This window comes from Uncinocarpus reesii, genomic scaffold, assembly GCF_000003515.1.
Source record: "Uncinocarpus reesii 1704 scaffold_1 genomic scaffold, whole genome shotgun sequence".
Taxonomy (NCBI): Eukaryota; Fungi; Ascomycota; class Eurotiomycetes; order Onygenales; family Onygenaceae; genus Uncinocarpus; species Uncinocarpus reesii.
In genome coordinates this window covers 6124789-6139515 of record NW_003052500.1, presented here as the reverse complement: position 1 = coordinate 6139515, position 14727 = coordinate 6124789, and the positions used below count along the sequence as shown (strand labels likewise).

Genomic DNA, 14727 nt, shown 5'->3' with positions numbered 1-14727 from the left:
CAATATTGCCTGATTGGGACTAGCCTCCAGCCACATGTATCCTGACTCATTTGGTCTTGGCACTATTACTCAGCAACTAAGCGTCAACGGTGATTGGATGGGAGCGCCACAGGCATGACGCTTGGGCTGTGACGTCGCGTGTTGACAGCCTCACTGGCAAGCTCAGCTTCCTTGACGAACGCTGTCTCGCAGCAAGGTTGAAATGGATGAAATCGATCCTCTATCCTCGAGTTTGCTTCTATCGCTCGATAGTCACCTGTGCCGATACCGTCTCGGCTCGCCCGCGGGCCCTTCCTCACATGTAGCCAGCCAGAACTCTGAGCTTTTCAGGCAGGCAAAGCGAATCGATTTGCCGTGAATCGTCGTGGACAGATTTAGGCTGGGCTAGCGTCGACGATATTATGCCTGTTGTGGGCTTTGACTCCTCTTCTATCATTTTGCGATGGCATCACAGAGGTCCCAAGCGACGTCCAGCCCTTCTGCATCATCCATTTTCCTCCCCCTTGGCCGACGGTCAAGGCGTGGTTCCTTGGCTTCATGCAGCAGCCAAACTGAAAGAGAAAATCTGAATGAAGCCCTAGACCAGATTCATAATGCAGCTTGTCACTCCGACGCCCTCACCGTTTTCAACGAATTCAGCAATCCACCCGTGCCCTCGACGGCAGCAGGCAATAAACCGGGTGTTGTAGGAGATATACAAGGGGGACTCAGTGGGCTTTATAGCCTTTTGAGAGCATCTGTTGGCGGTGTTAAAGACATGGTCGGAGGATCAGCCAAAGCGCCTGATTCAGAAGCCCCGTCAGCGAAGGCCCCTGTGCCCGCACCGTCTCAGTTAAGCTTGTCTGGGTTGGGTGGTTCTGATAACCAGTCTTCACCGGCAAATTCTGCGCACGCATCAAAGGCCCAGTCGCCTGTTCTAGGAACCTTCGCCTCACAGAGCGAAGGGATGACAAGCTTCTCTGCCCCTAAATCGTCTAAATTGTCTTCGAAAGCGCCAAGTGTCTCGTCAAAGGCTTCAATACCATGCACTGGAGGGTTAAAACCATCTCTCACCTCTTTAACGAGAGTGTCTCCCTCTGCAACTGCTGATCCCGCCGTGAGCGAGGTTAACGTGAACGCCGTTAGACCCGGCATACATCACACGCCCAGCAATTCGGGTAGTTTGTCCGCGAGTGTTATCGCCCATTCGGATTCAACTGCCTCTGACCGCATGGATGGCTCTTTGCAGATGTCCTCACTTCAGTCGTCGCAAGAGCTAAGGTCAGGTGCACCGCCTCGGTCTCCTGGGTTACTGACGGATGAAGCACGTGCTTATGAAGGCCGGGAGCGCGGTATGGCTGGCTTGTTGCATTCGCAGGGAGCTCCGTCCTACGAGCGGGTTTTGTCACCTACCAAAGCTGCAATGCAAAATGAATTGACAGAACTTGATGCAACGTTGCCACAATCCCAGTGGAATACCAGAGAACCCGAACTTTCTCATATCACGCAGCCTCACTCGGGAAACTCGACTACGTCTTTACCTGTGGATCATTCACCCGTGCAGACATCGATGTCAAATAGTGTTGCGAAACTATCCACCGGCGAAAGTTCGATGAATGACACTCGAAACCGCTACTGTTGCTACATCGGTGTCTGCGACGGACAGGGAAGGCTCCTCGGCACACTCTTCGAAAACTTCACTCGTAAAGCCACGAGAGAAGGTGACGCCTCGCATTAGTCAAAGTCGTTTGCCTGGCTATGGACCAGCACGTATGATGTCCTCAACTTCCTCCGGAGCTCGTTCTTCTACAGCTCTTCCTCACATTTCATTCGATACTCCTGAACCAGTTCGCACCACTCAGACCGGCGTCCAAGTATCATACGACCTGAACCACCCACAAAAGAGTAGTGCTACTTCATTCAAGAACAAGTTATTAAGCAGAGAATATTGGATGCGTGACGAGAATGCAAAAGATTGTTTTCATTGTGGGGAACCATTTTCCACTTTTCGGAGAAAGCATCACTGTCGTACCTGCGGGCAAATTTTTGATTCTAAATGCACATGCATCATACCGGGTGCTACCTTTGGGCATTCTGGCTCCATACGAGTCTGTAGGCCATGTGAGGCCGTGATCAACGCACACGAATCCGATTCTTCAGATTTCAGTGGAGACGATATGAGTCCGGTGATTGTCAACTCCCGCAATTCTGAGAGCTTAGGAAGCGGCTTGAAGGCCCGACTTTCTGCTGAAGATGATGATTCGTCTTCGGTGGTTTCTCAATCAGTTGATCAAGTCCTGAAAACTCCGACAATGGCCATTCCTGCAACTCGCCGAACTGGGGACGGAAACAATCGCCGCTCCGCAATACTCGAAATAGATTCGGATCGCCCGCTTACAAGGCCTACGTCTTCGAGATCTTTGCGATCTTCGCTAAATGGAAGGGCTCTCACCGTGGCGCACAAACGCTATCATTCCCGATCCCAATATGTTCGCGGACTCAAATCTTACCATGAAGAACGAGCACCGTTTCAGCGTCGAGTTGGAGAGGACCATTCTGCTGATGCCAAACTGCACGCATTTCATCGAGATAATATCATCGACCCAGATTTGGCACAGTACCTTTCAGACGATGCCTCGAGTGCTGATGAGCAGCCGAACTTATTTTCCGTGGTCTCCGATAGCGCTCTTTCTAAGAGTGGTGGAGAGGCGGAGAAGGCCGCTTTTGGAGGTTTCCTTGCAGCAGTGAAAAAGGGCCGGTCGCGTTTTGGTGAAAGGTCTGGCCATGGCGCGTTTGCCAATCGTGAGTTAGACGACGGCAGTGTGAGCAGTTCCAGAGCCGTGAACCTGGGCCGTTCTACAAGGCGACGGAACCTGAGTGTTGCGAGCAGCATCCATCAACGTTTGTCACCGAGAGTTCCTAAAGAAAACCCGTCGGTAGTCCATTACTTTCAAGATCATGCTGTGGCTCCTGCAATCCCAACTCCTGGCCCTGGTGGATTTAAGATGACAAGGAGCTCCTCAATGAGGGGCGCTGGTGCTCCTCCCGTTGAATTAAACAAGGCTAGTCTTCATCACGTTAGAAAACTCCTTCGACAACTTTTGAAAGATGCATCGATCCCACATTCACACAGTTGGGAAACTGCTCTTCTGCCGATTCTTTTAAAGGCCACAGATGACGTGGAGCCCGACGTCCAGCACGGTGATGACATGGATATACGCCATTATGTCAAACTCAAAAAGATACCCGGTGGCCGCGCCGGCGATACGTCTTACGTATCCGGTCTAGTCTTCACGAAGAACTTAGCATTAAAAAGCATGTCAAGGAGTATTCCGCGCCCAAATATACTCATCATTACCTTCCCCTTGGAATATGCACGGCAACATCAACATTTCATGAGTTTGGAGCCAGTTATACGTCAAGAGCGCGAATTCTTAGAGAACCTTGTTGGAAGAATATCAGCGCTGAGTCCCAATGTTCTTCTGGTCGAGAAGAATGTATCAGGCTTGGCTCTGCAGCTCTTGGAAAAGGCAGATATTGCAACGGCTTATAATGTTAAGCCATCCGTCATTGAAGCTGTGTCAAGATGTACTCGGACCAAAATCATAACATCGATGGATAGGCTGATCGCTGCGCCTTCATACCCCGGTCAATGCGGTAGCTTTGACGTTAAAACGTACGTCTACAATGGCCGAAAGAAAACGTACATGTATATATCTGGATGCCCCAAAGAGCTTGGCTGCACGATTACCCTCCGAGGTGCTAGCAACGATGTTCTTGTTAAAATCAAACGGATTACGGAATTTATGGTGTACGTCGTGTATAACCTCAAACTCGAAACCTGCCTCATGAGGGATGAATTTGCGAAGATTCCAACGTCAACTCAAGGCACTTCTTCTTCGATAAAAGATAGTCCAGCTGCCTCTTTCAGCGGTAAACGTGAAGATAGTAGTTCTAGAGTGGACGAATGCACGAAAAAGCAAAAGGCACAGAACGAAGGAACTCGAGTGCATGGTAGTCAAGAAGGCGAACCAGCTGATTCAACGAATACTCACTCGGAGTTCCAGAGTGCCAAATTAGATGCTTCACAGTGTACTCCAGCCCCCGCCTTTTACGAAGATATGGTCGAGAAACATCAAACAAAGATATTATCGGCTTCGCCCTTTGTTCAATTCGAACAACCTTATCTTTTAATGCGTGCAAGGGAGTTAGAGAGGCAACTTGCTTATCTTAAGCGGCTACGTGATCAAGATTATGCCGCCAGTACGCCTAGCGATGAGGCTGGAAAGTCTCAGAAATTCGTCCTCATCACACCCGAAATGATACACGAATCACCCTCTGGTGCGTCAGAAAAAGCGAAAGAGGTTTTGCATGCTTTGCACGACGCAGAGTATGATAGAGCCTTATATAACTACCAAACGCAAAAGCGGCAATGGGAAACCTATATTTCCGGGAATACCAACCTTTTTGATCCTTACGGACACCAAAATATTGTTGTATTATACAGTTTAGTGTGTACCACCACGTCCATACCCTGCTCGGGCCCAGATCTATTCGCACTTGATTTCTATAACGACCATGGCTCCGATAGGATTTTCGAAGCAGACTGTACGCTCGGCCAGTACGTTGAAGATCTGTGCCATAATGCGAATACCGTATGCACTGCAAATGGTTGTGAAGAACGTATGTTTGACCACCATCAGCAGTACGTGCACGGCGATGCGCAAGTCAGCATTTTCGTCCAATCATATCCATCCAAGCTTCGTGGCTTGCAAGATACTATTCTCATGTGGAGTTGTTGCAAGGTTTGTAGCAATGAGACGCCTGCAATGCCCATGTCAGAGAGCACTTGGAAATACTCTTTTGGAAAATATCTTGAGTTAGCGTTTTCCAGCACGGCGTTGCATGTCAGAGCCGGCGTTTGTCCCCACGATCTGCATAGGGACCATTTGAGATATTTTGGTTATAAAGACGTGGCGCTTCGCATTCACTATGACCCGATTACGCTGCTGGAGATTATAGTCCCACGGCCGCGTGTCACATGGAAAGTGGACAAAGACCTTCGGCTTCGAAACGAGATATTTACCAAAGCCGAGAAACGATTAACGAAGTTTATGAATTCCGTAAAGGCGCGGTTACGGGGAATTAATGTCGAGAGTGTCGTCCCGGAAATGGCCCAATCTTGTAAAATGGAGGTTGAGGCGCTTATTAAACGAGCCAACGATGAACATGCAGCTCTGATCAAGCAACACCAAGACATGTACATGAACTCGAGGTACTGGGAAATTATACCTTTGAACCGGGTTATCTTATCGATTCAAGAAAAGGTTGTAGAATGGGATGCAACCTTTGCCGAGTTTGAGCACAACTACTTCCCGTCTGAAAAAGATATCAGGCGACTAGCAGCATTGCAACTCAGGCGGATTTTCCTTGATAAGGACGTTTCCGTTACCTCTCTTACGTCGAGCGATGAGGGTGCTGTGACTCCCACGGAACCTGACGAACGAGGAGCTGAATCAACGACTTCTCCAAGCATGGCCCGTAGGATGACCTTGTCACCTCAGCAAGCCAAAAGCGTTCTCGCTTCCGTTGTCGAGGAACATTCCGGCAAACAAAACAAGGACCATGGCAACGAGGCGCAATTATCGCCCTCACTTACGCCAAAGGTTGGGGCGACTATTCTTCCTGAAACTGATATGACTTCCCAGGATGGAGTCCAGCATCTGGACTTGGCCATCCCTAACAGCCTTGCCGAAAGGCTTTCCCCGCCGAGAAACAACCACGGTCAACTTGGCTTTAGCGAGAGTCGAGGCTGTGAAACTCCATCTCCCGCTGCAAGCGCAGACGCCAATGACATGGGATCTCCTTTAGCGATTGAGAAACCCCCGATTCCGAAAAGCCTCCCTGATAAGGCAAACGAAGGCAATGGTGCTTTGGAAACTGTTGATGAAACGGTTCCCAAGGTTCGTCCCTCAGGAATCCCAAGGCCTTTACCTGAAAAGTCGTTTCGACGTGCGTTTCGAGCACGATCCCCGCCGCTTTTGCGGACGCAGTCGCAGCCTGTACACTTGCAAAATGACAGGGGTTTGTCCGCGAGACCGCCTCCCGCAAATCTTGATCATAGTGTCGACTCTACAAGGCAAGTTGACGTCTCTCTCGTTCATGGTGAAGAGCTCAAGTCGAAAGGGAGCGAAAAGCGACTCTCCGAGAGGCTTGGCCTATCGTCTCTCAAACCTGGCAAATTGACGTCGGGCCATTCGCTGATACCGCGTTCCATCCCTAAAAAGCACAATTCAAGAGTGTCGTCCCTTGCAAGGCATTTCGAGCAGCTCAGTCGCGAATTTGAAAAGGAACGGCAACGAGAACGAAAACAACGAGCAGCACAGGGAAAACAATCGCGAGCATACCCAATGGCATCTTCAAACCCCATAATGGAAGTCTATAAAAGCGTGAAAGACGCAGTTGACCCGTCAAATGAAGATTTTGTTACTAATTTACCTTCTGCGACAATTTCAAAAGAGTCAAGTTCCTTAACGGAAGAAACGGAAAGCCGTGCTTCACCAGTAGATCGTCCACAAAAGCCCGAAGAGCAACAGCTAGACGTTGAACCACGACCATCAGAGGAGTCTCTGCGGGATAGCAGTCACGCGCTATCTGAAACTGAAGGCGATGGCGAGCAGAGTGAAAGTGAGAAGTGCTTACTCGAGGAATTTCACTCAGTGGAAGGCGTGAACAACATACCCACAGAAGAGATCGTGTTAGAACTGAAGGAGTTGCCAAAGCACGAACGGAGCTCTTTGGTCAAAATGCTGGCTAACTTCTGGGCAGAACGCTCCGCGAGCGGCTGGGCTCCTCTTGACTATCCTTTGAGTGATACCGACCATGTATTTGCCGACTGTGACATCATTGTTCGCGAAGATGAACCGAGCTCTCTAATCGCGTTCGCTTTGGACTCGGAAGATTACAAGCAGAAGCTTAGAAGTATCCAGGAGACGAATGAGAGAACCCAGACTCAGATGGCGGCTGACCCTGAGAATCCGGATACAGAGCCCGAAGTCGAGCAGTCGTTACTCCGGAGCACTGGAACCCATTTGAAGTATCAGTTCCAAGAAAACAATGCAAAGATGCTCTGCAAAGTATTTTTCGCAGAGCAATTCGATGCTCTCCGGAGAAAATGTGGCGTATCAGAGCGAATTGTGGAATCCTTATCCCGGTGCATGAAGTGGGATTCCAAAGGCGGCAAAACAAAGTCCCTCTTCTTGAAAACGCTTGATGACAGGTTCATTTTGAAATCGTTGTCGACAGTCGAAACCCAGGCGTTCTTAAAATTCGCGCCGGCATATTTTCAGATCATGTCTGAAGCTCTGTTCCACGAACTGCCTTCGGCAATCGCCAAAATGTTCGGGTTCTACCAGGTTATCATGAAAAACCCGGTCACTGGAATAGAATTCAATTGGTTTTTACTTCTCATGGAGAACCTGTTTTATGATCGCAATCCTACTCGCATCTTTGACCTTAAGGGGTCTATGCGCAACCGCAAGGTACAAAGTACGGGAGAGCAAAATGAAGTCCTCCTTGACGAAAATATGGTCGAGTTCATCTATGAGAGCCCGCTTTTCACAAGAGAACATTCGAAGAAGCTCCTGAGTCAAAGCGTCTGGAACGATACCTTGTTTTTGGCCCGGCAAAACGTTATGGATTACTCTCTCATGATCGCCATTGATGAAGGTCGCCAGGAGCTGGTCGTTGGGATAATCGATTGCATAAGAACGTATACTTGGGATAAGAAATTGGAATCATGGATTAAAGACCGGGGGTTTGCTGGCGGTGGCAAGAATCGTCCGACGGTGACGAGTCCAAAGGAGTACAAAAATCGCTTTCGAGAGGCGATGGCCCGATATGTGCTCCATGCGCCAAAGTAAGTCACTTCTCTTCTCTTCCGGACAGAGCCAGTGAAAAGCTAACAGGGGCCCTTTCTTATTCATAGCCCCTGGCATCAGTTCCAAATTCCAAACTCTGGCAAGCTATTCCTCAACGCCCTCGATGGCAGGCAAGCGTCCGATCCAGGAGATAAGCAAGCGGATGCAAGGTCCAATGTCAGCATTCCGTAGGACTTTGGTCCGAAAACCTCTTATATACTCTGTACCTTTTTCACGAAACTACGAAAGAAATGCATGATACACGACGGTTACGAAGCCATCAATGATAATCTCGACTTGTTTGAAGCGTGTCCGCTCCTTTGTAATTTTCCCTTTATACTAGAAGTAATCATAGTAATATACCGCCTCATGGATAAAATTCAATGTTCGGACTTTGCTTTGTTTTGGCGCGGCTAGTGATGTCAGCGGTCTCGAACCACGTTAACGATCTAGTTTGCTGCGTCGTTCTTCTCCTATTGATCCTATTTTATATATTTTAAGACGATATCATCTATTATCCTATCTAACCTCTGGAACAGTCTCCAATGGAGCAGGACCATTCCTTTGAGCACTCAGCTGCTGATGGCAGTCCGCCTGGTGCGGCTAACCATGCTAGAGCAGAGGATGGCACACCGCAATACACTCCTCCACTTCTCTCTCTCCCGTCAGAGCTCCTCTATGAAATCTTCAATTATTTACCAAGCTTATCGCTAGTATCTTTGTCCGCGACATGCCAGTTTCTCCGAGAGCATGCGAACAACGAACTGCTTTGGGCCGCTTTGGTGAATTCCAACCTCCATGCCCCTCTCGATTGCCCCGCGCCGTTCGAGTCCTTCCGATCCCTGTATGCCGCCCACTATCCGTTTTGGTTTCTCGTGCGGAAAAGAATATGGTTTTCAGACGTGCATAATACGGGGAAGCTGATTCTCGTTCGATATAACGCTTCGCGGGGCCGTATCGAGGGGTTCCGGATCGTGGCAAGCAATTCGTTTCGTCAATTCCAAATATGGCCTGTAAATGCGTCTGTGATAATCAACTCTTTCGATCCGGACGTGTCGCTATGGCTGGATGATCCGGTGATACTGCTCAATAAGAATGTGGCGTCGACGTTTACTTCCAACCCCACTACGCGGCAGTGGGAGGTTCAGATGCCCATGGACCTTGAGTCTCAGGGGGTGTTCAGCTCTTTTCTCTTTTGCGACAAGCGATCTCCTCGACCTGATATGTGCCCATCATCGGTATGGCCACCAAGTCGCATTCCAACGGATGAACGGGTCTGGATTCCGGAATCGGAGACCGGGGCGGTGGAGACCTGTGGCAGTCCGATGCGCCTGGGTGATCTGTCTGAATCGGGATTTCGAGTGAGAAGATGGATACAGTTTAATAGGAGTCAGATAACGTCAATGGAAATTGGTGTACGCATCGACGGTGTAGCCACCTATGGGACACTGAACCCAGAGCTCTACACGCCAACAAAGGACAAACCGTATAGAGGAATATGGGTTGGGGATTATTCTGGACATGGATGCGAGTTTTTATTGATGGTGCACGGAAACCCGGATCCTCGACCAAGTTCATATTATACTAGGGAAACGATGGAGGAGGACACCACGCCGAGTAGTAGCGCAGAGAGTGCTCAGGGAACCGGCTCCGAGGACATACCTGGTGGAAGCCTGAAAGCTATCAAACTAACAGGCGATCCAAACATCCCTCGTGGGGAGATCAGTTTTCAGGCCGACGACATTGGACCCGGTGGAACTATCCGCATTGCCCATGAGGAGCCATTTGAGGGAGCAAGGGTTTTGCACTGTCGGGGGCAGGTCGCTGCTACTAATTTTACTTCGAGTGAGACTTTCCCCTTCTTGCTTAGCTTTAATAAGACTGCTCGGGGAGTTCTCCAAAAGAATTCTGCATGTAAAAAGCTAACCAGTCGTATTAGGTGCATTTATACCCACAGAGCTCTTCCTTGTTTCGCATGACTGCATTGCACATTATTGGGGGGAGTTGGGGCGTATAGTATATTATCGACGTGTTGATATTGATCAATTGATGGATCAATAAATGCTAGGATAATATCGTATCTGTTTCCCTTTATGTTGCGCTTCGGACTGTTTCAAGTTGATTTTGGGGAAACATGTCAGGGCAGCCATGATGGATCTACTGAATTTTTCCCTCAAAAGATGGTAATGGAAACGAGAATGCGAAGGACAGCGAAGGTTCGACATGTTGCCTCCATACATTATGTTCGTTCTCGAGGATGTCGGAATCGCTTGGAGACAGTGCAAAATGCAAAATGCAAACGAAACGCCAGCTTGTGTAAAGTCGATACCAAAGGAAAGCCAGAGCGCCGGGAAACCATGTATATATGTACATCGGTCATGGGGAGAACTCCTAATGTCATAGTTGCGGATGAAAGAATATATGAAGGGCGTAGATTGTCCTCCTAACCAATTGCCAAATGGTCGAAAGCTGTCGACCTGCGCAACCAGCTTGAAGGGAAGGAAAGCATTCAACAATCGTAAACCCGTAAAGATAGCGTGGCCGGGATGAAGACAGAATCCGCATTAACTAGCGCCGTCTCTCAAACCAGCCCGAGGATCCCAGCACGGCGACGCTCTGATCCATCACCCATTCCCCGACACCCAAGTAATTATCGACCCATCGCTTGATTTCTTTGTTATCGGTGACTTTGTCTGAATTTAGGCTGGGGCTAAAGTAACGTGTGCAGATCCACGCACTCCGCCCACCCGCAACGAACACCACTGCCCGAGCTCAGCACCCATGGGGAAAGGTGGTGGGCTTGGGGTGAGCGGGTGGTGGAGGCAAGTAGATGTGGTTAGCCGGTCGTTGGTCTCCACGAAGAGGTTTGAGGGAAATATTTACGTGAGGCCTGTGGAACGCTTTATTCCAGCGAGGAATGCTGAAACTAAAATGGTCGTTAGTACTAGCAAAACACTGCTGCCCGATCGAGTTGTTGATGACTCGGGGAGGTTTCCCTGGAACCCATGCGATCACGGACAAGCGACACAAAGAGAATAGATGGCAACGTACTCAGGACAGCATCGAAGGCATAATGAGTCAGGCGGCCGAGCTGCAAGTTCAGTCGTTCGTTAGCAGGGAGCTGCGACTCTGGGGACGGATGGAGGCATACCACCATAGCTGCGTAACTGGAGAGGGAAAAAGCTTTGGAATTGAGGCGTCAAGAATGGTCGAGCAAGACTATGCAGTTCCCCAGTTTTGAGCGGGAAACGGGTATGTTGGCATCCAGCAGTTGATATCACGGGCGCTTTGTCGCTGGCGGTTGTCGATGATGATGGCTGGGGGACGGACGTCAGTGGACACTCCCGCCAACCGTAGCCGGCATGTGACTGCTTAGTCATTATTTGTCGGACATATATTAAGCCGCAATCCGGCATTAAAATGCACTAGCCTTAGTCTGGTTTAGCGGGCCATTAATGATGCCTGTCCCGCGCTAGTCCAGAACCAGCCTGGCGCAGGGCTGCCAAGGCCGCCGGTCCACCGCTCGACAGGCGCTAGACCAGGGCCGGCTAGCGCTGAGCCAGCCACGCCGTCCAGGTTGTGCGATAAGATAACGGTGAGCTTCCAGGCCAATCAGACAGCTCAAAGCCGACAGCTTCTACAATAAAAACAAAAAAAAATATCGAAAAATCGCGCGCTTCTGCTGTGCTTCCAATTCTCCCGGCTGTAATTTTGCGCTTGTATTTTTGATGTCTCTCCTAGATGGGAGAGAACACGATCTGGAATGGAGAAAGATGCAAGTCTTGCAGCAGCTCGTCGGCGGTGGATGACGTTCTTGGAGTGAAATCCTAGCTGCGGGTGACGTAGCATGTTTGGACAAGCAGGGAGAACTTCTCAGTGCCCAATGGCCGTTCTTTGGGCAATCCGGCCGTTGAGATGAGGCAGATGATTTGCCCAAGTAATAATCAATTCAAGCTGAATTGCAGTCTTGTCTGGCTGTGGAGCTGTGCGGGAGATCTGGGTAGAATCTGATAAGCCGTCGCTGTATGAAAAATACGCCAAGTTACCAACGCATCTTGTCCCCTCTTCTCCCAACAAAACCGCATCATTGACCGATTCTCCCAGCGAGTCGACTAGACCTCACTTTTCTTCTTCCACTGTCATTCCTCGCTCTCGCCAGAACGCACTAGCGAGCTGCAAAGAATCTGCCAGGAGAAGCAACAGATCTCCCTCTGCAAACAAAAGTTTATTTAGCTGGTTCCTCCTTCACCACCCAAAACTGCCATGTCGCGTAACAACCAGAACACTTCCTCATACATGGCGAGCTCCCTAAGCCATCTGTCCAACAGGATGAAGCTGGAATGGACTTCCAAGCTGAGCACCGAGTACCAGCCCGCAAAGAATTATCGGCGCACCTCCATCATCTGCACTATTGGTGAGTTGGGGTCTTCCTGCCCGACGCCTGTGACTCTCACGACGTGATGGTAATGAGGGTTACTCACTGCAACACATGTCTCTTCGCCTGCACATGATGCTGAATTTGAGCATCTCTGAACATCTGTGCGCTAATTACCCTCCTACATAGGCCCAAAGACAAATTCAGTGGAGACGATCAATATCCTTCGCAAAGGTTTGACAACAAACATCCGTTTCCAGCATTCCTGTTTTCATCCTAACATCAATTTTGTAGCCGGACTAAATGTTGTTCGCATGAATTTCTCTCATGGAACACATGAGGTATGTGTATTCCATGGCATTTACCGCCCAATGGCTCATAGCTAACCTATGACTTCTGCCTTCGCAGTACCATCAATCGGTCATCAACAACGCAAAGCAAGCTGAGAGAACCCAAACTGGACGCCCTCTTGCCATTGCACTTGATACTGTAAGAAGACCTACCGGCAGCATTGCAGCCCGCCGCCTTCAGATCTCGCAACTGCCAGCTAATAGACTTCGTCGATGCAGAAAGGGCCGGAGATTCGAACTGGTCTCACCCCGGATAACAAGGATATTCCGATTTCGGCTGGTACCGAGTTGAACATAACCACCCATGATGACTTTGAGGCCAAAAGCGACAACAAGAATTTGTTTGTTATTTGCATGCTCAAGTTTAAAATGTCGCATGGATTTTGACTAACTCATTGCGTAGATACGTCGACTACAAGAATATCACCAAGGTGATCCAGAAAGGCAAGCTCATCTACGTCGATGATGGAGTGCTGTCGTTTGAAGTTCTCGATGTTGTGGACGACCAAACGCTCCGTGTCAAGTGTCTCAATAACGGTACCATCTCATCCAAGAAAGGCGTAAACCTTCCCGGCACCGATGTTGATCTTCCCGCTCTTTCCGAAAAGGACATCGATGATATCAAGTTTGGTGCGAAAAACAAAGTTGATATGATTTTTGCCTCTTTCATCCGCCGCGGTGAAGATATTAGGCGCATTCGTGAGGTCCTGGGAGAGGAAGGCCACGAGATTCAAATCATAGCGAAGATCGAAAATCAACAAGGCGTCAATAACTTTGATGAGATTTTGGAAGAGGCAGACGGCGTGATGGTGGCCCGTGGAGATTTGGGCATTGAAATTCCAGCACCAAAGGTTTTTATTGCCCAAAAGATGATGATCGCCAAATGCAACATCAAGGGGAAACCAGTCATCTGCGCGACACAGATGCTCGAGTCCATGACCTACAATCCTCGCCCAACACGCGCCGAAGTTTCCGATGTCGCCAATGCGGTCCTTGATGGGGCGGACTGCGTGATGCTCTCTGGCGAGACTGCCAAGGGTAACTATCCAAGGGAAGCAGTGGCCATGATGCACGAGACATGCCTCCAGGCCGAAGTTGCCATCCCATACTTTAGTGTCTTTGATGAACTTCGCAACCTCTGCCCAAGACCAGCCGACACTGTCGAATCCATCGCTATGGCAGCCGTCTCCGCAAGTCTTGAACTGAATGCAGGCGCAATCCTGGTGCTGACCACAAGGTAGGTTTCGTGCTCGATGTTGGTTGAACATTGGCTCCTACAGAGCATTTGCACTGATATTGCGTTCTCTATAGTGGGCTTACTGCTCGTCTCCTGTCCAAGTATCGCCCGGTGTGCCCAATTATCATGGTCACTCGCAATGAGGCTGCTGCTCGGGTGAGTTGGCCGCCTACAGGATGTGATTTGGAATGTTTTATACTGATACTCCCGCAGTACTCACATCTCTACCGCGGCGTGTACCCATTCTTTTTCCCCGAGAAGAAACCCGATTTCAACATCAAGATCTGGCAAGAGGATGTCGACCGCCGCCTCAAATGGGGTATCGCCCAGGGCCTCAAGCTCGAAATTATCTCCAAGGGCGACTCTGTCGTCTGTGTTCAGGGATGGCGTGGAGGCCAAGGACACACCAACACCATCCGCGTCGTTCCAGCTGAACCCAACTTGGGCCTTGCGGAATAAACAATCCATTGCGACGTGCCTGCTCTTCCTTCTTCGCTTACCCGGACAATTGGTAATCTCACTTTATAGAGAGCGGGGTCATTTAGGAATTTGGTACTCCATTCGATTTTCTTGCTTAAAAAAACACAATCTTGCTAGCATTGACAGTGATCTGGATTTCCACTTCTTGTGCGTACGTTTTATGCAGACTGCGAAGGGCGGCATAGTTGTTTCTAGGTAGTAATGAATTGATGATAAGCCTGGATCCCTGAAATGCGATTTACGCATCCCGGCAACGTTTAACTCAATACGGCATGGTTGACTAGTTAGGCGGCACTTCTCAAGTCGCGTCGAAAAGGGGCTGTTGCCTGGGACCATTGCGCGTGGACCGACGCGAGCACGCAAGGTAAACAGTGCTTTGTAGCGAGC

The 14727-nt window shown here is 49.5% G+C and overlaps 3 protein-coding genes across 3 annotated transcripts; 2 read left to right on the top strand and 1 right to left on the bottom strand.

Moving 5' to 3' along the window:
• Positions 1–442: 442 nt before the first annotated feature.
• UREG_02320 (uncharacterized protein) lies at positions 443–9915 on the top strand (the record flags this gene model as incomplete). The annotated part of the gene is made up of 5 exons (XM_002542758.1): positions 443–1700; positions 1747–7897; positions 7967–8075; positions 8438–9697; positions 9838–9915. 5 exons carry the CDS (start codon positions 443–445, stop codon positions 9913–9915), a joined length of 8856 nt encoding a protein of 2951 aa, XP_002542804.1.
• Positions 9916–10842: 927 nt separating this feature from the next.
• On the bottom strand, positions 10843–11278 carry UREG_02319 (uncharacterized protein; the record flags this gene model as incomplete). The annotated part of the gene is made up of 2 exons (XM_002542757.1): positions 10843–11027; positions 11050–11278. The coding sequence occupies 2 exons, from the start codon at positions 11276–11278 to the stop codon at positions 10843–10845; spliced, it is 414 nt and encodes a 137-aa protein (XP_002542803.1).
• Positions 11279–12161: 883 nt separating this feature from the next.
• Positions 12162–14319, top strand: UREG_02318 (pyruvate kinase; the record flags this gene model as incomplete). The annotated part of the gene is made up of 7 exons (XM_002542756.1): positions 12162–12312; positions 12463–12614; positions 12682–12762; positions 12843–12964; positions 13027–13860; positions 13935–14016; positions 14074–14319. 7 exons carry the CDS (start codon positions 12162–12164, stop codon positions 14317–14319), a joined length of 1668 nt encoding a protein of 555 aa, XP_002542802.1.
• Between the last annotated feature and the right edge of the window lie 408 nt (positions 14320–14727).